This window comes from Somniosus microcephalus, unplaced genomic scaffold, assembly GCF_052327205.1.
Source record: "Somniosus microcephalus isolate GS21.2 unplaced genomic scaffold, FLI_Smic_1.0 scaffold217, whole genome shotgun sequence".
Classification (NCBI taxonomy): Eukaryota; Metazoa; Chordata; class Chondrichthyes; order Squaliformes; family Somniosidae; genus Somniosus; species Somniosus microcephalus.
Window position 1 is genome coordinate 104,855 of NW_028225404.1, and position 24,234 is coordinate 129,088.

At 46.5% G+C, this 24,234-nt stretch overlaps 1 protein-coding gene across 1 annotated transcript; it reads left to right on the forward strand.

Moving 5' to 3' along the window:
* Positions 1-18,440: 18,440 nt before the first annotated feature.
* On the forward strand, positions 18,441-20,063 carry LOC147082049 (uncharacterized; the record flags this gene model as incomplete). Its single annotated transcript, XM_085980500.1, has 1 exon — positions 18,441-20,063. A coding segment is annotated over one exon (1,296 nt), but the record flags the coding sequence as incomplete, so codon positions are not given.
* Positions 20,064-24,234: the final 4,171 nt, after the last annotated feature.

A 24,234-nucleotide genomic window follows, 5' to 3' on the forward strand; every position in this document is an offset into this window, starting at 1 on the left:
GCCGCAGAATTCCCAGCCTCTGACCTGCTCTTGTAACCACAGTATTTATGTGGCTGGTCCAGTTAAGTTTCTGGTCAATGGTGACCCCCAGGATGTTGATGGTGGGGGATTCGGTAATGGTGATGCCGTTGAATGTCAAGGGGCGGTGATTAGACGCTCGCTTGTCGGAGATAGTCATTGCCTGGCCCTTGTGTAGTGCAAATGTTACCTGCCACTTATCAGCCCAAGCCTGAATGTTGTCCAGGTCTTGTTACATGCGGGCATGGACGGCTTCATTATCTGAGGAGTTGCAAATGGAACTGAACACTGTGCAGTCATCAGCGAACATCCCCACTTCTGACCTTATGATGGAGGGAAGGTCACTGATGAAGCAGATGAAGATGGTTGGGCCGAGGACACTGCCCTGAGGAACTCCTGCAGCGATATCCTGGGGCTGTGATGATTGACCTCCAACCACCACAACCATCTTCCTTGTGCTCGGTCTGACTCCAGCCAGTGGAGAGTTTCCTCCTATATCCTCCTATTCCTTTCACCCTCATGGCTTCCCCTTAAATGCATCTGTACTTTTAGCCTCAACTACTCTTTGTAGTGGCGAGTTCCACATTCTCACCACTCTCTGGGTAAACAAGTTTCTCCTGAATTCCCTCTTGAATTTATTCGTGGCCATCTTATATTTTGTGGATGTTAAAACCCCAATAACTGGGCTGCAATTTAATATTCTGTATAAATAAATCAGATTTGTTTGAAACACAGTCGATTGAGTCGTTGTTTCTAAGATAAGACGAGAGTTAATTGATGACTAGTTACAGACGTTCCCAGTCCTCTCAATATCTGTGTCCAGGAGAGAAGCTTCTGTTACTTTATGCGTTTTATTACCATTGAGATTGTGGGGGAATGGAACATTTTAACATTCCCTGGTGTCAACATCAAACACTCCCAGGTCAGGTACAGCATGGGTTAGATACAGAGTAAAGCTCCCTCTACACTGTCCCATCAAACACTCCCAGGGCAGGTACAGCACGGGTTAGATACAGAGTAAAGCTCCCTCTACACTGTCCCATCAAACACTCCCAGGGCAGGTACAGCACGGGTTAGATACAGAGTAAAGCTCCCTCTACACTGTCCCATCAAACACTCCCAGGGCAGGTACAGCACGGGTTAGATACAGGGTAAAGCTCCCTCTACACTGTCCCATCAAACACTCCCAGGGCAGGTACAGCACGAGTTAGATACAGAGTAAAGCTCCCTCTACACTGTCCCATCAAACACTCCCAGGGCAGGTACAGCACAGGTTAGATACAGCGTAATGCTCCCTCTACACTGTCCCATCAAACACTCCCAGGGCAGGTACAGCACGAGTTCGATACAGAGTAAAGCTCCCTCTACACTGTCCCCATCAAACACTCCCATGGCAGCTAAACATAGAAACATAGAAGATAGGAGCAGGAGTAGGCCATTCGGCCCCTCGAGCCTGCTCTGCCATTCAATGAGATCATGGCTGATCATCCAAATTCAGTACCCTGTCCCTGCCTTCTCCCCATATCCCTTGATCCCTTTAGCCTTAAGAAATATATCCAACTCCTTCTTGAATATATTTAATGAATTGGCCTCTACTGCCTTCTGTGGTAGAGAATTCCACAGGTTCACCACTCTCTGGGTGAAGAAATTCCTCCTCATCTCAGTCCTAAATGGCTTACCCCTTATCCTTAGACTGTGACCCCTGGTTCTGGACTCCCCGACCATCGGGAACATCCTTCCAGCATCTAGTCGGTCTAGTCCTGTTAGCATTTTATAAGATTCGATGAGATCCCCTCTCATTCTTCTAAACTCCAGCGACTACAAGTCCAATCGACCCAATCTTTCCTCATACGTCATTCCTGCCATCCCGGGTATCAGCCTGGTGAATCTTCGCTGCACTCCTTCCACGGCAAGTACATCCTTCCTCAGAGAAGGCGACCAAAACTGTACACAATACTCAAGATGTGGTCTCACCAAGGCCCTGTACAACTGCAGCAAGACATCCTTGTTGCTGTACTCAAACCCTCTCGCTACGAAGGCCAACATACCATTTGCCTTCTTAACCGCCTGCTGCACCTGCATGCTTACTTTCAGCGACTGGCGCACAAGGACGCCGAGGTCTCATTGCACTTCCCCTTCTCCCAATCTATTGCCATTCAGATAATTGCCTTTTTTCCAAGTGCTCTGCTATTACATCTTTTATAATGGACTCTAGCATTTTCCCCACTACCGATGTCAGGCTTACCGGTCTGTAATTCCCCGTTTTCTCTCTACCACCCTTTTTAAACAGTGGGGTAACATTAGCTACCCGCCAATCCATGGGTACTGTTCCAGAGTCTATCGAATTTTGGAAGATGACCAGCAATGCATCAACTATTTCTAGGGCCACTTCCTTAAGTACCCTAGGATGTAGATTATCAGGCCCTGGGGATTTATCAGCCCTCAATCCCATCAATTTCCCTAACACCATTTCCCTACAAATACTGATTTCTATCAGTTCCTCCCTTTCATTAGACCCAATGTTCCCCGACATCTTTGGGAGGTTATTTGTGTCCTCTTTTGTGAAGACAGAACCAAAGTATGTATTTAATTGGTCTGCCATTTCTTTGTTCCCCATTATAAATTCCCCTGATTCTGACTGCAAGGGACCTACGATTTACTTCACCAATCTTTTTCTCTTCACATATCTATAAAAGCTTTTACAGTCAGTTTTTATGTTCCCTGCAGCTTACTCTCATTCTCTCTTTTCCCCCTCTTAATTAATCCCTTTTTCCTCCTTTGTTGAATCCTAAACTGCTCCCAATCCTCAGGTTTACTGCTTTTTCTGGCCAATTTATATGTCCTCTCCTTGGATCTTATGCTATCCCTAATTTCCCTTGTTAGCCACGGTTGAGTCACCTTTTTTGTTTTATTTTTATGCCAAACTGGGATGAACAAATTCTGTAGTTCATCCATGCGATCTTTGAATGTTTGCCATTGCCCATCCACCGTCAACCCTTTGAGTGACATTCCCCAATCAATCCTACCCAACTCGCACCTCAGACCATCGTAGTCTCCTTGATTTAAATTCAGGGCCCTAGTCTCTGAGTCAACTATTTCACTCTCCATCTTAATGAAGATTTTGATCATATTATGATCGCTCCGACCCAAGGGGCCTCGCACAACAAGATTGCTAATTAATCCTTTCTCATTACATAATACCCAGTCTAAGATGGCCTGCTCCCTAGTTGGTTTCTCGACATATTGGTCCAGGAAACCATCCCGTATACACTCCAGGAATTCCTCCTCCACAGTATTGTTACTCATTTGGTTGGCCCAATCTATATGTAGATTAAAGTCACCCATGACAACTGCTGTGCCCTTATTGCACGCATCTCTAATTTTCCGTTTAATGCCATCCCCAACCTCCACATCACTGTTTGGAGGTCTATATACCACTCCCACTAACATTTTCTGACACTTGGTATTTCTCATTTCTACCCATACAGATTCCACATCATCAGAGCTAATATCCTTCCTTTCAATTGTGTTAATCCCCTCTTTAACCAGCAATGCTACCCCACCTCCTTTTCCTTTCTGCCGGTCTTTCCTGAATTTTGAATACCCCTGGATGTTGAGTTCCCAGCCTTGGCCACCCTGGAGCCATGTTTCCATAATCCCAATCATATCATATTCGTTCACCTCTATTTGCGCAGCTAGTTCATCCACCTTATTACGAATGCTCCTCGCATTAAGACACAAAGCCTTCAGGCTTGTTTTTTTAACACTCTTAGATCTTTTAGAATTATTATTTACTGTGGCCATGTTTGATTTTAAAGCCTTGATATCTCTGACTGCCACGTTTGTTTTTCTCCTTCCTGTCTTTTGCTTTTATCCTTGTTTCCCTTTCCTCTGTCTCCCCGCTCAGGTTCCCAACCGCCTGCCATTTTAGTTTAAACCCTCCCCCAGAGCACTAGCAAACACTCCCCCTAGGACATCGGTCCCAGCCCTGCCCAGGTGCAAACCACCCAGTTTGAACTGGTCCCACCTCCCCCAGAACCGGTTCCAATGTCCCAGGATTTTGAATCCCTCCCCCTGGCACCATTCCTCTAGCCACGTATTCATCTGAAATATCCTTCTATTTCTACTCTGACTAGCACGTGGCACTGGTAGCAATCCTGAGATTACTACCTTTGAGGTCCTGTTTTTTAATTTACCTCCTAACTCCCTATATTCAGCTTTTAGGACCTCATCCCGTTTTTTACCTATATCGTTGGTACCTATATGCACCACGACAACTGGCTGTACACCCTCCCCCTCCAGAATGCCCTGTAGCCGCTCCGAGACATCCTTGACCCTTGCACCAGTGAGGCAACACACCATCCTGGAGTCTCATTTGCGGCCGCAGAAACACCTATCTATTCCCCTTACAATAGAATCCCCTATTAGTATAGCTCTCCCCCTCTTTTTCCTCCCGTCCTGTGCAACAGAGCCACCCCTGGTGCCAGGAAGTTGGCTGCTGCTGCCTTCCCCTGGTAAGCCATCCCCCCCATCAGTATCCAAAGCGGTATATCTGTTTGAGAGGGGGATGGCCACAGGGGACCCCTGCACTACCTGCCTGCGCATACTACTCTGCCTGTTGGTCACCCATTCCCTTTCTGCCTGTGCCACCTTTACCTGCGGTGTGACCAACTGATTAAATGTGCTATTCACGATGTCCTCAGCATCGCGAATGGTCCAGTATGTATCCAATCGCTGCTCCAGCACTGCAATGCGGTCTGCCAGTAGCTGCAGCTGGACACACTTCCTGCACACGTAGTTGTCAGGGACACAGGAAGTGTCCGAGTTCCCACATAGCGCAGGAGGAGCATACCACGGCACCGGGCTGTCCTGCCATGAATTACACTTTAATTAATTGAAATTAAATTAAATCAAATCAATCCCACCAATTACACTACAGATAAATTATATATTTTAGGGCCCTGGTTTACCACCACAGAGACCCTAGAAACTATAAACCACAGAGTTAGAGTTTAAAAAAGAAAGAAATACTCGCCAACCAATCACTTACCTGCTTTCTGGTGACGTCACACTTCGATTACTTTTTACTGCTCTCCCTCTCTGAGATTGGAGATTAGTAAACCTACCTGAGCCTCTGGGGCCTTTTTAAGCCTCGCCGATCATGTTTCCCGGTACATCATGGGTTAGATACAGAGTAAAGCTCCCTCTACACTGTCCCATCAAACACTCCCAGGGCAGGTACAGCACGGGTTAGATACAGAGTAAAGCTTCCTCTACACTGTCCCATCAAACACTTCCAGGGCAGGTACAGCACGGGTTAGATACAGAGTAAAGCTCCCTCTACAATGTCCCATCAAACACTCCCAGGGCAGGTACAGCACGGGTTAGATACAGAGTAAAGCTCCCTCAACAATGTCCCATCAAACACTCCCAGGGCAGGTACAGCACGGGTTAGATGCAGAGTAAAGCTCCCTCTACACTGTCCCATCAAACACTCCCAGGGCAGTTACAGCACGGGTTAGATACAGAGTAAAGCTCCCTCTACACTGTCCCATCAGACACCCCCAGGGCAGGTACAGCACAGGTTAGATACAGAGTAAAGCTCCCTTTATGTATTGATTTCCTTGTGGGCTCAATGATGAGACATTTATAAAAGAGAATAACTTTTAATCTAAGGTTTGTTCAAGAATTCATACAGCTTTTCAGGAGACCATGCTTCCAGCTCCAGCTAAGAATGAAACTGAAACTTCAGCCTGCTTGTCTGTGTCACATGACCTCTGCTGCTCAGACACAAGCAATCAAACACAGACAAATATGCTGTAAGGCATAAGTAATCAAACACAGACAAATATCATCACTATTTGCTGATATCATTACATCTCCCTTTCTTAAAACAAAAGTATTTTACTTTTAACTAACAACATGTTTTCTTTGTATTAATCTGCATTTTAACTAACATTTAATGAACTTACATTATCATGATCAAGGTTTTTTTACCCTTTCTTTGTGTGTTCACATGAAGTATGTCAATACACTAGAACTTGAAGAAAGAATAAGATAACATTACTTCCTTCTATAACAATAGTCCTTAAATTTGCTCAATGAGTCTCTCAGGAGGCTTCATGTGTCTTGAGGATTTTCTGATTGATTGTCCTTGAATCTGAGTTGTTGCCTTAGATGATTGGTTCTCAGCTGTGTGATCAGGTTGTTCAACAGTATCAGTCTCTTGACCTGCTGTGTGATCAGGTTGTTCAACAGTATCAGTCTTTTGACCTGCTGTGGCTGGTTCCATAAGAAAATCTCGACGATTTCTTCTCAGAACAGCACCCTCATCTGTCTGAATGGTGTATGATCTTGGTTGAACTTCACTCAGGACAATTCCCTTCTCCGTCCATGTGTTTGTTTTGTCTTTGAACCTTACTTGGTCACCAGTGTGGAGTTCAGGTAGGTTTTGTGTTCCTCTGTCATAATAGTACTTTTGCTTTTCTTTCTGTTGTTCTTTGAACTTTCTCACTTTCTCCCTCTTTTGTTTTCAGGAGGTTCTCCGGGATGGGTAGGTTTGACCTTAGCCGACATCCCATCAGGAGTTGGGCTGGTGACATCCCACACTCGAGCGGCGTTGTGCAGTATACAAGCATGCTTTGGTAGAAGTCAGTTCCACTGTCTTTTGCCTTGTACATCAGTCTTTTCACTGTCTGGACCGATTTTTCCACTAGTCCATTGGACTGTGGATAGTGAGGACTTGACGTTGTGTGGACAAAGTCCCACTCTTTGGCAAAGTGTCGGAAATTTGCATTGTTAAACTGGGGTCCATTGTCTGTGAAGACCTCGCTTGCCACACCATGTCTGGAGAATATGGCTTTCATACTTCTTATCACAGCTTCTGCAGTGGTGGTGTACAGTCTACAAACCTCTGGATACAGGGAGTAATAGTCTGTGACGACAAGATAGTCCTTCCCTTGACATACGAATAGGTCAGCGCCTACCTTCTGGTAAGGTCTGTCTGGTGCTGGGTGTGGCTTTAGTGGTTCTACCGGATTGCTTGCTCGATATTTCAGGCATATTGTGCAGTTTGACACCTCATTTGTCACATCTTGGTTCATTCGTGGCCAGTACATCACCTCTCGTGCTCTTTTCTTACACTTTTCGATTCCCAGATGTCCTCCATGGATCTTTTTTAGCATCTCTTTTCTCAGACTCTTTGGGATAACTATTTTACTTCCTTTGTAGATGATGTCTTCCACCACTGATAGTTCCGCCCTGCAGTTCCAGTACTCTGCCATGTCAGGTGAGCAGTCTTGCTTCATGTTGGGCCATCCATCCAAGATGCTTTTTCTCAGTCGTCTCATTGTTTCATCTTTGTTTGTCTCAGTCTTTATGAGCTCCATTTTTGCATCTGCTATGGGCAGTGCACTTGTGATCATGTCCACGTAGGCGTTCACTTTTTCATCCATTGTGGTGTTTGCGGGCTCACTTGGGTCAACAGCTCTGGACAACGTGTCTGCTGTATACATCAGCTTACCCGGTGTGTACGCAACATTCAGTGTATAGCGTTGCAGCCTGATCATCATTCTTTGTATTCTAAGCGGACAGCTATTCAGTGGCTTTTGGAACAATGCAATCAAGGGCTTATGGTCAGTCTCTACACTGATTGCTTGTCCTGCCACAAACTGGTGAAATCTTTCACAGGCGTATGTGATGCTGAGCAGCTCCTTTTCTATTTGAGCATATCGCGTCTCCGCGTCTGTCATTGAGCGCGATGCATATGCAATAGGTTGCCAGTAGTCATATTGTTGCAGAAGAACGGCACCGAGCCCACTCTGTGATGCATCTGATGATATCTTGATGGGTCTCGCTGGGTCATAAAACCTCAGAACTGGTTCCTCTGTGAGCAGTTTCTTTAGATTGCTCCATGACTTCTCATGCTCATGATTCCATTCCCATTCTATGTTCTTTTCAGTTAGTCTTCTCAGTGGCGCTATTTTTTCTGAGAGGTTGGATATGAATTTACCCATGTAGTTGATCATTCCATTAAACCTCTGCACGTCCTTTTTGCATTGTGGCCTTGGCATGTTCTCAATGGCGGACACCTTTCTGGGATCTGGTCTGATGCCCTCACTGCTAAGGATATCTCCGACGAATGTCAGTTCTGTCAACCCGAGCTGGCATTTCTCTCTATTCAGCTTCAGGTTTGTTTTCCTTGTTGCTTCCAGCACTTTTTTCAGTTTCTCGTCATGCTCAGTTCTCGTGGTTCCCCATACTATGATGTCATCCATTGATGTATCAACTCCCTCCAGGTGCTCATAGATCATATGGATAGTCTTGTGATACACTTCAGGAGCTGAGGCAATGCCAAATGGTAACCTTAGGAATCTGTATCTGCCAAATCGAGTGTTGAACGTGCACAGTCTTGAACTTGCTTCATCCAGCTTCATCTGCCAAAATCCTGAGGATGCATCTAACTTGCTGAAATATTTTGCATTTGCAAACTGTGCCATGATTTCCTCACGTGTAGGAAGCTTGAAGTGCTCTCTCTTTATTGCTCTGTTTAGATCTCTTGGATCCAGGCAAATTCTGAGCTTTCCATTCTTTTTGTCCACTACGACGAGGGAACTCACCCACTCAGTTGGCTCATCTATCTTCTGAATCACGTTCAGGCTTTCCATCCTGTCCAACTCTGCCTTCAGTTGCTTTTGAAGAGCAAACGGAACTTTTCTGCATGGATGTATGACCGGTGTCATACTTTTATCTACTCTGATCGTGTGTTCTCCTGGAATGCAGCCTAGACCCTTAAATAGGTCTTTGTACTCTTTCATGAGTTCATCATAGACTGTCTCTCCTTCGCTTTCCACAATGAGGACTCTCTTTACCAGGTTCAGTCTCTCACAGGCTTTTAAACCTAGTATGGCTTGCACATCCTTTGGCACCACGATTAATGCTAGCGTGTGCTCTCTGTCCTTGTGTGTTACTTTGACAATGCATTTTCCTTTCACTGGTATATCAGTACCTGAGTATCCGGTCACTTTCACTTGTATTCCATGTAACTTTGGTCTGGGTCTAATTCTCTTAAAATCGGTCTCTGATATCACATTAACTTGTGCTCCAGTATCCAATTTAAATGGAATGTGTATGTCATTCACTTTTAGTGTCAACATCCAGTCTCTTTCTTCTTTTTTGTTTTCAGACACAACATCTACATTGAATTCCTCTATCTCACTTTCATCTACTGTATGGACCTTGCTTTGCTGCGCTTGGTTCTTACAGCAACGGGCATAATGGTTGTTTTTGTTGCAGCTATTGCATGTTTTACCATATGCTGGACACTTTCTTGGTGGATGCTGTGTACCGCATCGACTACATGACTTCCGATTGTCCCTTTCATTTTTGTTTCCTGGCCACGTCTCTTTTCCCATTGGCGCTCTCTTTGTTAAACGGTTTGTATCCGTTCTTTCTCACTGCATCCACATTGCAGCTACTGTCACTGAACAGCTCCTTTGCCTGCAACTTCACAGTCTCTGTAGCCCTACACAGTGCTATGGCTTTTCCCAGGTCTAGATCTTGCTCTCTTAGCAGTCTTTCCCTTAGACCATTATCTGGAATACCACACACCAGTCTGTCTTTTATCAGCGAGTCTGTCAGTCCCCCAAATTCACACGATTTGCTTCGGTTTCTCAGTTCAGTCACATACTGATCAATAGTCTCGCCCGTTTTCTGTACACATGTGAAAAATTTGTGCCTCTCAAAGGTCACGTTGCGTTTAGGTATGCAGTAGGCCTCAAACTGTTCCATTATTTTATCTAGCTTCATTTTGTCTCCATCAACAGCAAATATGAAATTATTATATACCTCCAGCGCTGCATCACCCACTACATGTAAGAACACGGACGATTTCTGTTTATCACTTTTCTCGTCAGCTCCGGTTGCCGCTAAATACAACTCTAAACGTTGTTTGAACCTTCTCCAATTTTCAGCCACATTACCTGACAACTGAAGCATCGCCGGTGGGAGTAAACCTTCCATTTTTCCTTTCGTTAGCTATTCTCTAATGGTAAGCAACGATGTTCTCTTCTGGCTTGCTAATATGTGGAGAGCTGATTTCGCTTACTTGCCACAACTCCTTTCACTGTCCCATCGAGTTGCTAACTTCCGATTTTTTCTCTTCATCTCTTTCAATCGAGCCACTTCTGACACCATGTATTGATTTCCTTGTGGGCTCAATGATGAGACATTTATAAAAGAGAATAACTTTTAATCTAAGGTTTGTTCAAGAATTCATACAGCTTTTCAGGAGACCATGCTTCCAGCTCCAGCTAAGAATGAAACTGAAACTTCAGCCTGCTTGTCTGTGTCACATGACCTCTGCTGCTCAGGCACAAGCAATCAAACACAGACAAATATGCTGTAAGGCATAAGTAATCAAAAACAGACAAATATCATCACTATTTGCTGATATCATTACACTTTACACTGTCACATCAAACACCCCCAGGGCAGGTACAGCATGGGTTAGATACAGAGTAAAGCTCCCTCTACACTGTCCCATCAAACACTCCCAGGGCAGGTACAGCACGGGTTAGATGCAGAGTAAAGCTCCCTCTACACTGTCTCGTCAAACACTCCCAGGGCAGGTACAGCACGGGTTAGATACAGAGTAAAGCTCCCTCTACACTGTCCCATCAAACACTCCCAGGGCAGGTACAGCACGGGTTAGATAGAGAGTAAAGCTCCCTCTACACTGTCCCGTCAAACACTCCCAGGGCAGGTACAGCATGGGTTAGATACAGAGTAAAGCTCACTCTGCACTGTCCCATCAAACACTCCCAGGGCAGGTGCAAGCACGGGTTAGATACAGAGTAAAGCTCCCTCTACACTGTCCCATCAAACACTCCCAGGGCAGGTATAGCACGGGTTAGATACAGAGTAAAGCTCCCTCTACACTGTCCCATCAAACACTCCCAGGGCAGGTACAGCACGGGTTAGATACAGAGTAAAGCTCCCTCTACACTGTCCCATCAAACACCCCCAGGGCAGGTACAGCACGGGTTAGATAGAGAGTAAAGCTCCCTCTACACTGTCCCATCAAACACTCCCAGGGCAGGTACAGCACGGGTTAGATACAGAGTAAAGCATCCTCTACACTGTCCCATCAAACACTCCCAGGGCAGGTACAGCATGAGTTAGATACAGAGTAAAGCTACCTCTACACTGTCCCATCAAACACTCCCAGGGCAGGTACAGCACGGGTTAGATACAGAGTAAAGCATCCTCTACACTGTCCCATCAAACACTCCCAGGGCAGGTACAGCATAAGTTAGATACAGAGTAAAGCTCCCTCTACACTGTCCCATCAAACACTCCCAGGGCAGGTACAGCATGGGTTAGATACAGAGTATAGCTCCCTCTGCACTGTCCCATCAAACACTCCCAGGGCAGGTACAAGCACGGGTGAGATACAGGGTAAAGCGCCCTCTACACTGTCCCATCAAACACACCCAGGGCAGGTACAGCACGGGTTAGATACAGAGTGTCAGCCGTGGCTCAGGCGGCAGCACTCTCTCCTCTGAGTCAGAAGGTTGTGGGTTGAAGTCCCACTCCAGAGACTCGAGTCTAAAACTCTGTGCTGCCCCTCCAGTGCAGTGCTGAGTGAGTAAAGCCCAGTGCAGAGTAAAGTTCTCTCTGCACAGCTCCACTAACAGGCCTGAGCCCCAAACTCAGAAGAGCGCCCTCTGCTGCATTCCACTTGTCTCAGCAGCGGGAGAAGCAGGCGGCGGAAGTCCCGCCCCTTGGACACCCTGATTGGTTGGAGGACCCGCCGCCACCTCAGTCCTCCGAGCTCCGCCCGCTCTCTCCCTATTGGTCCGAGCTCCCGTCAGTCACCGCCGTGGAGTTGATGACGTGTCCCAGTCCCGCTCCCTGCAGAAGACAAGGCGCTGCGGCCGCTGAATCTGCTTCGCTCGGTGCCGGGAGGGTGCTGGGACGGTCTGGTTTGTATTTTCTTTTTATTTATCTCCCCGCCCGCGCTTCTCTCCGCTATATAAAAAAAACCCTGATAAAACTCACTTTCCGCCGGTGATCCGGACTCTCGCGGTTGCCCGGGCCGACCCAGAATGCGAGGCCCTGCGCAGGCGCGGTAGCGGCTCAACTTCGGGAGCGGGGCCCGGCGGCGCATGCGGAGTAGGTGGAGGGGGCGGGGCCTGTTCAGTGGGGAAGGATGATTGACAGGGGCCCAGGGGGTGTGCTGAGCATGCGCAGTGCGGGCCGGGCGCCTGTGGAGCAGGAGAGGGCGGGGCCATGGGGCGCATGCGCGGGGTCAGCTGCAACTTTGGAGTCACAAAGGGACCGAGTGTCTTCAAATCTCTCCCCGCCTCTTCTAATTTCCTGTAAAACCGGTTTATAAAAGTCATCACTGAAAGTACATAGAAACATAGAAGACAGGCTGATCATAATAAAAGCAGTTTTTAAATTGATGGAACAGAAACAAGAAATCCTGTGGAGCAAATGTGAGTAAAAATATTTTTTCTCCCTCAATTAATTTTTATTAATATTAATTTTCTGCGTTTTTAATTATTAATTTCAAGCACTTTAAGAGAAATATGGGAGTGGTGGGGGTTCTCTTAAAGGGACAGGCGCTCTCTTTCTATGAGATTTTCATTAAAGGGACCGTGTCCCATGGATTACCGATTTTAAAGGGACAGCGTCTCCCTTTTTATAATGTATATGTAAGAGACTGACATTTAAAGTAGGGCAAATCCCCTGAGTGCTTGGTGAGAAATCAGGTGCTGTTTGCACTCGCCCCCTCCCAATTTTCTGCCAAGGGACAGAAAGCAGAGAGTAGTGGTGAACGGTTTCTTTTCAGACTGGAGGGAGGTAAACAGTGATGTTCCCCAGAGGTCGATATTAGGATCAATGTTCCCTCTTTTTTATTGAGGAGCGTGGCCCGTTTAACGGGCTGCACGACCCATTCAAATTTCCGCGCATGCGCGATTTTCCATTTACAGGGCGGTGAGCCGGCTGCGTGGGACCTCCAGACCGCTGCGTGGCCGCGCAACTTAACGTGAACATTGATTCGGACCACTGATTCTTTTTTCAGGCAGCGCATTCCAGATCACAACAACTCGCTGCGTAAATAAAATTCTCCTCACCTCGCCTCTGGTTCTTTTGTCAATGACCTTATATCTGTGTCCTCTGGTTACCGACCCTCCTGCCACTGGAAACAGTTTCTCCTTATAAGCTACAGCTAAAGAAAGCCCTGGTTAGACCCCAGTCACAGAGTCATAACGGCACAGAAGGAGGCCATTCAGCCCATCGAGTCCCTGCCGGCTCTCTGTATACAATCCAATCAGTCCCATTCCCCCGCTCTATCCCCGTAGCCCTGCAAGTTTATTTCCCTCAAGTGCCTATCCAGTCTCCCCTTGAAAACATTGAGTGTCTCCGCTTCCACCATTTCCGTCGGCAGCGAGTTCCAGGTCCTCACCACTCGCTGCATAAAAAAGTTTTTCCTCACATCCAACCTGTATCTCTTGCCCAAAACATTAAATCTGTGTCCCCTAGTCCTTGTACCATCAACTAGTGGGAACAGCCTTTCCCCGTCTAGCCTATCCACACCCGTCATAATCTTGTACACCTCTGTCAAATCACCCCTCAACCTCCTTTGCTCTAATGAAAACAAATCCAGCTTCTCCAACCTCTCCTTGTAGCTAAGATCCCCCATCCCCAGAACCATTCTGGTAAATCTCCTCTGCACCCTCTCAAGGGCCTTCACATCCTTCCTAAACTGTGGTGACCAGAACTGGACGCAATACTCCAGTTGTGGCCTAACCAGCGCTTTATAAAGGTTCAGCATAACTTCTCTACTTTTGTACTCAATACCTCTATTTATGAAGCCCAAGATCCCATATGCTTTGTTAACCACTCTCTCAATATGTCCCTCCACCTTCAGGGACCTGCGCACATTAACTCCCAGGAACTCCCTGGAGCACTGTGTACAGTTCTGGGCACCGCACCTCAGAAAGGATATACTGACCTTGGAAGGAGTGCAGCACAGATTCACCAGAATGTTACCTGGGCTCCAAGGGTTAGATTATGAGGAGAGATTACATAAACTAGGCTTGTGTTCCCTGGAATCTAGAAGGTTAAGGAGTGATTGAGGATTTTAGGATTTTGAAAGGAATTGGTAGAGTAGACAGAGAGAAACTTTTTCCGCCAGTGGGGGAGTCGAGGACAAGGGGACATCACCTTAAAATCAGAGCCAGGCCATTCAGGAGAGAAGTTGGGAAACACTTCTTCACACAAAGGGTGGTAGAAGTGTGGAACCCTCTCCCACAGGAAGCAGTCGATGCCAGCTCAATTAATCATTTTAAATCCCAGAGTGATAGATTTTTGCTAGACAAGGGAGCAAAGGGATATGGAGCCAAGGCAGGTGGGTGGAGTTAAGACACAGATCGGCCATGATCTCATTGAATGGTGGAACAGGCTGGAGGGGCTGAATGGCCTCCTCCTGTTCCCATGCTCCTATTTACTCTATCAAAACCCTTCCTGTTCTGAACACCTCCATTAAATCTCCGCTGCACCTTCTCTGCTCCAAGGAGAACAATCCCAGCTTCTCCAGTCTCTCCACGTAACTGAAATCCTCTGTGTATTTGTCATGGCGCAGCAGGCTATAGCAAACAGCTTTCTTAAGAACATAAGAAATAGGAGCAGGAGCAGGCCATTCGGCCCTTCGAGCCTGCTCCGCCATTCAATAAGGTCATGGCTGATCTTCTACCTCATCCCCACCTTCCCGCCCGATCCCCATATCCCTTGATTCCCCATGAGTCCAAAAATCTATCGATCTCAGCCTTGATTATACTCAATGTCTGAGCCTCCACAGCCCTCTGGGGCAGAGAATTCCAAAGATTCACCACCCTCTGAGTGAAGAAATTTCTCCTCATCTCAGTCCTAAATGGCCGACCCCTTATTCTGAGACTGTGACCCCTGGTTCTAGACTCCCCAGCCAGGGGAAACAGTCTCCCAGCATCTACCCTGTCAAGCCCTGTAAGAATTGTAGATGTTTCAATGACATCACCTCTCATTCTTCAAAATTCATGGGAATATAGGCCCAGTCTCCTCAATCTCTCCTCATAGGTCAATCCCCCCATCCCAGGAATCAGTCTGGTGAACCTTTGTTGCACTCCCTCTAAGGCAAGTATATCCTTCCTTAGGTAAGGAGACCAAAACTGTACACAATACTCCAGGTGTGGTCTCACCAAGGCCCTATATAATTGCGGTAAGACTTTACTCTTATACTCCAATCCTTTTGTAATAAAGACTAACATACCATTTGCTTTCCTAATTGCTTGCTGCACCAACGTGTTAAGATGAGAAATGATAAAGGCAAGAAGTCACTTGTGGGAGTGGTGTACAGGCCCCCTGACAGTAACCACACGGTAGGATGGAGTATAAAGGAAGAAATAATGGGAGCTTGTCAGAAAGGTATGGCTATAATCATGGGGGATTTTAATCTACATATAGACTGGAAAAATCAGATGGGCAAAGGGAGCCTAGATGAGGAGTTCATAGAATGTTTTTGGGATAGTTTCTTATAACAGCACGTTCTGGAGCCAACCAGAGAGCAGGCTATACTAGACCTGGTATTGTGCAACGAGATAGGATTAATTAATGACTTCATAGTGAAGGCGCCCCTAGGTAGCAGCGATCAGAATATGATTGAATTTTACATTCAGTTTGAGGGAGAGACGAGTGGGTCCAAGACTAGTATTTTAAACTTAAATAAGGGCAATTACGAGGGCATGAAAGCAGAGCGAGCTAAAGTGAACAGGCAAATTAGGTTAAGGGAGAGGTCAATAGAGTTGCAGTGGCAGACATTTAAGGGGATATTTCAGAATACACAGAATAGATACATTCCAACGAGAAAGAAAAATTCCAAGGGGAGGACCCACCATCCGTGGTTAACTAAAAAAGTTAAAGATAGTATCAGACTTAAAGAAAAAGCATATAATTGTGCAAAGATGGCTGGCAGGTCAGAAGATTGGACAGAATATAAAAAACAGCAAAGAATGACTAAAAGATTAATAAGGAGAGAAAAATGAGAGTACCAGAGAAAGCTAGCTAGAAATATAAACACAGATAGTAAGAGTTTCTATAGATATTTAAAAAAAAGAGTTAACAAAGTGAGCGTTGGTCCTATAGAAAGTGAGTCTGGGGAATTAATAATGGAAAATAAGGAGATGGCAGTTGAATTGAACAGGTATTTTGCATCGGTCTTCACTATAGAGGATTCAAGTAACATCCCAGAAATAGCTGTAAATCAGGAAATGGAAGGGAGGGAGGAACTCAAGAAAATTACAATCACCAGGGAAGTGGTACTGAGCAAATTGTTGGAGCTGTGGGCTGACAAGTCCCCGGGGCCTGATGGACTTCATCCTAGGGTCTTAAAAGAAGTGGCTAGTGAGATAGTTGATGCGTTGGTTTTAATTTTCCAAAATTCCCGAGATTCGGGGAAGGTTCCATTAGATTGGAAAATAGCGAATGTAACTCCTTTATTCAAAAAGGGAGGGAGACAGAAAGCAGGAAACTACAGGCCAGTTAGCTTAACATCTGTCATCGGGAAGATGTTAGAAGCTATTATTGAAGACGTTATAGCAGGGCACTTGGAAAAGTTCACGGTAATCAGGCAGAGTCAACATGGTTTTGTGAAAGGGAAATCATGTTTAACCAATTTATTGGAGTTCTTTGAGGAAGTAACATGTGCTGTGGATAAAGGGGAACCGGTGGATGTACTGTACTTAGATTTCCAGAAGGCATTTGATAAGGTGCCACATCAAAGGTTATTGCAGAAAATAAAAGCTCATGGTGTAGGGAGTAACATGTTGGCATGGCTAGAAGATTGGCTAGCTAATAGGAAACAGAGAGTAGGCATAAATGGGTCATTTTCTGGTTGGCAAGATGTAACGAGTGGTGTGCCACAGGGATCAGTGCTGGGACCTCAACTTTTTACAATTTATATAAATGACTTGGATGAAGGGACCGAAGGCATGGTTGCTAAATTAGCTGATGACACAAAGATAGGTCGGAAAGTAAATTGTGAAGAGGACATGAGGCTACAAAGGGATACAGATCAGTTAAGTGAGTGGGCAAAGATCTGGCAAATGGAGTATAATGTGGGGAAAATGTGAAGTGTTCCATTTTGGCAGGAAGAATAAAAAAGAAGCATATTATCTAAATGGTGAGAGATTGCAGAGCTTTGAGATGCAGAGGGATCTGGGTGTCCTAATGCATGAATCGCAAAAGGTTAGTATTCAGGTACAACAAGTAATCAGGAAAGCTAATAGAATGTTATTGTTTATTGCGAGGGAAACTGAATACAAAAGTAGGGAGGTTATGCTTCAGTTATACAGGGCATTGGCGAGACCACATCTGGAGCACTGTGTACAGTATTGGTCTCCTTATTTAAGGAAGGATGTAAATGCGTTGGAAGCAGTTCAGAGAAGGTTTACTAGACTAATACCTGGAATGGGTGGGTTGTCTTATGAGGAAAGGTTGGACAGGCTAGGCTTGTATCTGCTGGAGTTTAGAAGAGTAAGAGGTGACTTGATTGAAACATATAAGATCCTGAGGGGTCTGGACAGGGTGGATGTGGAGAGGATGTTTCCTCTTGTGGGAGAATCTAGAACTAGGGGTCACTGTTTGAAAATAAGGGGTCGCCCATTTAAGACAGAGATGAGGAGAAATTTTTTCTTACAGACGGTCGTGAGTCTTTGAAACTCTCTTCCTCAGAGGGCGGTGGAAGCAGAGTCTTTGAATATTTTTAAGGCAGAGGTAGATAGATTCTTGATAAGGAAGGGGGTGAAACGTTATCGGGGGTAGGTGGGAATGTGGAGTAATCAGATCAGCCATGATCTTATTGAATGGTGGAGCAGGCTCGAGGGGCCGAGTGGCCGACTCCTGCTCCTAATTCGTATGTTCGTATGTAACCTGTGCAGCAGCTGGGGCCTGAAAATCAGCTTCACTGCCCCTGGGCTCGGAAAGGGGGACATGAAGCAACATTCTCCCTCTTACCCTTTTCTACACTTCTTTTACAGGGTTTTAGAAGTGGAGCATTTACAGACAGGAAGCTCAGACCGAACATCACGTCAAGAACAGACAGAGTCGCTCGATTCATCAGGACCTGATTCAGTTGGTCTTCCAATCTGCTGGCACACCAGCGAGTTCACACTAATGAGAGACCTTTTAAATGTTCTGAGTGTGGGAAGAGCTTCAAAATCTACAAGTACCTGAAGCAACACCAGTGGCTACACACTGGGGAGAGCCCGTTCACCGGCCCCGTGTTCCAGAAGGGATTCACTCAGTCATCCGCTCCGATGATACACCAGCAAGATCACACTAGGGAGAGACCTTTAACCTGCTCCGTGTGTGGGAAGTGATTAATTGCACCCTCCGTGCTGCTGAGACACCAGCTTGTCCACACCAATGAGAGACCGTTGACCTGCTCTGTGTTTTTGAAGCGATTCTCTCATTCTGCCACCCTCCTGAGACACCAGCTTGTTCACATTAAATGTTCTGACTGTGGGAAGAGCTTTAAAACCTCTGGGGATCTGAAGAAACACCAGTTGGTTCACGCTGATGAGAGACCATTTAAATGCACTGACTGTGGGATGAGCTTTAAAAGGTCCACGCATCTGAATGGACACCAGCGTGTTCACACCGGGGAGAGGCGATTCACCTGCTCCGTGTGTGGGAAGGGATTCACTCAGTCATCCCACCTGCTGGCACACCAGCGAGTTCACACCGATGAGAGACCATTTAAATGTTCTGACTGTGGGAAGTGGTTTAAAAGCTCCAGCAATTTGACTACACACCAGCGAGTTCACACTGATGAGAGACCATTTAAATGCTCTGACTGTGGTAAGAGCTTTAAAAGCACCGGGGAGCTGAAGATACACCAGCGAGTTCACACTGGGGAGAGACCATTCACCTGCTCCGTGTGTGGGAAGGGATTCACTCGGTCATCCCACCTGCTGGAACACCAGCGAGTTCACACTGGGGAGAGACCATTTAAATGTCCTGACTGTTGTAAGAGCTTTAAAAGCACTGGGGAGCTGAAGATACACCAGCGAGTTCACACTGATGAGAGACCATTTAAATGCTCTGACTGTGGTAAGAGCTTTAAAAGCGGGCATCTGAGTGGACACCAGCGTGTTCACACTGGGGAGAGACCATTCACCTGCTCCGTGTGTGGGAAGGGATTCACTCGGTCATCCCACCTGCTGGAACACCAGCGAGTTCACACTGATGAGAAACCATTTAAATGCTCTGACTGTGGTAAGAGCTTTAAAAGCACCGGGGAGCTGAAGATACACCAGCGTACTCACACTGGGGAGAAGCTGTTCACTTGCCCCGTGTGCAGGAAGGGATTCACTCAGTCATCCAACATGCTGACACACCAGCGAGTTCACACTGATGAGAGACCGTTTAAATGTTCTGACTGTGGGAAAAGGTTTAAAAGGTCCGGAGATCTGAAGGAACACCAGCGTACTCACACTGGGGAGAGGCCATTCACCTGCTCCGTGTGCGGGAAGGGATTCACTCAGTCATCCAACATGCTGACACACCAGCGAGTTCACACTGATGAGAGACCATTTAAATGCTCTGACTGTGCGAAGAGCTTTAACAGCTCCGGGGAGCTGAAGAGACACCAGCGAGGTCACACTGGTCTGTAGCACAGGGCCCTGCTGACAGCTGGGGTGACATGAACATGGAATGGATGAATGTTTTATAAATTCTTGGACTGCTGTTTAATCTTTCAATCTGTTGTGCTGATGATTCCCTTCGATTGACTGTTGATGGTGTTACATAGAATGTACAGCACAGAAACAGGCCATTCGGCCCAACTGGTCCATACCGGTGTTTATGCCCCACACCCACTCTACTTCAATTAACCCGATCAACATCTCCTCCCATTCCTTTCTCCCTTGTGTGGCTTCCCCATAAATCCATCTGTGCTGTTCACCTCAACTACTCCCTGTGGTAGCAAGTTCCCCATTCTCACCATTTTCTGGGTAAAGACATTTCTCCTGAATTCATTACTGGATTTATTAGTGACTATTTTAAGTTTGTGGCCTCATAAATATGATGAGACTCTGTTAAGCTGACCAGTATGTTGTTGTACTTTGTCTTTTTCTGATGAATTAAACATTACTGAGCCCTTGTGTGCGTGTTATGGGATGAAGTTTTTTTTAAATTCGTTCATGGGATGTGGGCGTCGCTGGCAAGGCCAGCATTTATTGCCCATGCCTAATTGCCCTTGAGAAGGTGGTGGTGAGCCGCCTTCTTGAACCGCTGCAGTCCGTGTGGTGAAGGTACTCTTACAGTGCTGTCAGGGAGTGAGTTCCAGGACTTTGACCCAGTGACGATGAAGGAATGGCAATATACTTCCAAGTTAGAATGGTGTTTGACTTGGAGTTGGTGGTCATAGAGTCATAGAGTTATACAGCACAGAGAGAGGCCCTTCGGCCCATCGTATCTGCACCGGCCATCAAGCCCTGTCTATTCTAATCCCATTTTCCAGCACTTGGTCCGTAGCCTTGTATGCTATGGCGGTTCAAGTGCTCATGTAAATGCTTCTTGAATTTTGTGAGGGCTCCTGCTCTACCACCCTTTCAGGCAGTGAGTTCCAGATTCCAACCACCCTCTGGGGGGAAAAAAGTTTTTCCTCAAATCCCCTCTAAACCTCCTGCCCCTTACCTTGAAACTAATGGTTATTGACCCCTCTACTAAGGGGAAAGTTCCTTTCTATCTACCCTATCTATGCCCCTCAAAATTTTGTACACCTCAATCAGGTCCCCCCTCAGCATTCTCTGCTCTAAGGAAAACAACCCCAGCCTGTCCAGTCTCTCTTCATAGCTGAAGCGCTCCAGCCCAGGTAACATCCTGGTGAATCTCCTCTGCACCCTCTCCAATGCAATCACATACTTCCTATAGTGTGGCTAGCAGAACTGCACGGTATTCCAGCTGTGGCCTAACTAGCGTTTTGTACAGCTCCATCATAACCTCTCTGCTCTTGCCTTCATTAGCCGAGGCATAGAATATAAGTATCCCACAAGCCTTTTTAACCACCTTTTCTGCCTGTCCTGCTGCCTTCAAGGATCTATGTATTCTATCAGGTGTTCCCATGCGCCTGCTGTCCTTGTCCTTCCAGGTAGAAGAGGTTGTCGGTTTGGGAGGTGCTGCCGAAGAAGCCTTGGCGAGTTGCTGCAGTGCATCTTGTAGATGGTACACACTGCAGCCACGGTGCGCCGGTGGTGGAGGGAGTGAATGTTTAAGGTGGTGGATGGGGTGCCAATCAAGCGGGCTGCTTTGTCTTGGGTGGTGTCGAGCTTCTTGAGTGTTGTTGGAGCTGCACTCATCCAGACAAGTGGAGAGTATTCCATCACACTCCTGACTTGTGCCTTGTAGATGGTGGAAAGGCTTTGGGGAGTCAGGAGGTGAGACACTCGCCACAGAATACCTAGCCTGTGACCTGCTCTTGTAACCACAGTATTTATGTGGCTGGTCCAGTTAAGTTTCTGGTCAATGGTGACCCCCAGGATGTTGATGGTGGGGGATTCGGTGATGGGAATGCCGTTGAATGTCAAGGGGCGGTGATTAGACGCTCGCTTGTCGGAGATAGTCATTGCCTGGCACTTGTGTAGTGCAAATGTTACCTGCCACTTATCAGCCCAAGCCTGAATGTCGTCCAGGTCTTCTTACATGCGGGCATGGACGGTTTCATTATCTGAGGAGTTGCAAATGGAACTGAATACTGTGCAGTCATCAGCGAACATTCCTACTTCTGACCTTATGATGGAGGGAAGGTCATTGATGAAGCAGTTGAAGAGGGTTGGGCCGAGGACACTGCCCGGAGGAACTCCTGCAGCGATGTCCTGGGGCTGTGATGATTGACCTCCAACCACCACAACCATCTTCCTTTGTGCTCGGTCTGACTCCAGCCAGTGGAGAGTTTCCCCCCGATTCATTAGCATTGAGGTAATAGTGAGAGTAATAGAAATATAGAAACATAGAAGATAGGAGCAGGAGTAGGTCATTCGACCCCTCGAGCCTGCTCCGCCATTTAATGAGATCATGGCTGATCATTCAAATTCAGTACCCCGTCCCTGCCTCCTCCCCATATCTCTTGATCACTTTAGCCTTAAGAAATATATCTAACTCCTTCTTGAATATATTTAATGAATTGGCCTCCACTGCCTTCTGTAGTTGAGAATTCCACAGGTTCACCACTCTCTGGGTGAAGAAATTCCTCCTCATCTCCGTCCTAAATGGCTTACCCCTAATCCGTAGACTGTGACCCCTGGTTCTGGACTCGCCGGCCATCGGGAACATCCTTCCTGCATCTAGTCTGTCTAGTCCTGTCAGAATTTTATAAGTTTCAATGAGATCCCCTCTCATTCTTCTAAACTCCAGCGAGTACAAGTCCAATCGACCCAATCTCTCCCCATACGTCATTCCTGCCATCCCAGGTATCAGTCTGGTGAATCTTCGCTGCACTCCCTCCATGGCAAGAACATCCTTCCTCAGATAAGGTGATCAAAACTGCACACAATACTCAAGGTGTGGCCTCACCAAGGCCCTGTACAACTGCAGCAAGACATTCTTGTTCCTGTACTCGAACCCTCTTGCTACGAAGGCCAACATACCATTTGCCTTCTTAAAATTGCCTGCTGCACCTGCATGCTTACTTTCAGCGACTGGTGCACATGGATGCCCAGGTCTCGTTGCACTTCCCCTTCTCCCAATCTATTGCCATTCAGATAATAATCTGCCTTCCTGTTTTTGCCACCAAAGTGGATAACCTTGCATTTATCCACATTATACTGCATCTGCCATGCATCTGCCCAATCACCCAACCTGTCCAAATCATGCTGGAGTTTCTCAGCATCCTCCTCACAGCACACACGCCCACCCAGCTTTGTGTCGTCTGCAAACTTGGAGATATTACATCTAGTTCCCTCGTCTAGATCATTAATATATATTGTGAATAGCTGGTGTCCAAGGACCGATCCCTGCGGTACCCCACTAGTCACTGCCTGCCACTCAGAAAAAGACCCATTTATTCCAACTCTCCCCATATCCCTTGATCCCTTCAATCCCATGGTAGTTTTCTAAGGGCCAATGAATTTTGTCCCGGATTAATGTCTCTAAAAGTTTCCCCACCACCGACGTTAGGCTGACTGGCCTGTAGTTGCCGGGTTTATCCCTCTCCCCTATTTTAAACAGGGCTGTAACATTTGCAATCCTCCTGTCCTCTGGCACCACCCCCATGTCCAAGGAGGATTGGAAGATTGTGGCCGGAGCCTCCGCAATTTTCACCCCTACTTCCCTCAGTAACCGAGGACAAATCCCATCCGGACCGGTGACTTTTCTACTTTGAGGACTGCCAACCTTTGAAGTCCCTCCTCTTTATCTATTTGTATCCTGTCCAGTATCGCTCCGGCCTCCTCCTTTACTGCTACATTGGCAGCATCCTCTTCTCCAGTGAAGACAGATGCAAAGTTCTCATTTAGTCCCTCAGCCCAGCCCTCTGCCTCCACAAGACAATCTCCCTTTAGGTCCCCAATCAGCCCCTCCCTTCCTTTGACTGCCCTTTTACTAGTTAAGTGTTTATAAAAGACTTTTGGGTTCCCTTTTATGTTAGCTGCTAATCTGCTCTCATACTCTCTCTTTGCCCCTCTTATTCCATTGTTTAGATCTCCTCTGTACTTTCTATATTCAGCATGATTCCCCACTGTATTATCAACCTTACATTTGTCATAAACCTCCTTTTTCTCTCTCACTTTAACCTCTATCTTTAGTCATCCAGGGAGCTCTAGCTTTGGATGCCCTTCCTTTCCCGCTCATAGGAATGTGTCTGCTCTGTACCCGAACCAGCTCCTCTTTGAAGGCCTCCCATTGGTCATTTTCTGTTTTGCCTCCCAGTTTTTGACTCCAATCACCTGGGCCAGATCCCTTTTCCTCTCACTGCAGTTATTTTTTACGCTTGATTGTTCTTTGTCCTTTTCTATAACTATTCTAAACCTGATGATATTATGATCACTGATCCCCTAAATACACCCCACTGAAACACGCTCCACGCGCCCCACTTCATTCCCCAGAACTAGATCCAGCTCTGCTTCCTTCCTCATTGGGCTGGAAACACACTGATCCAGAAAGTTCTCTTGTACA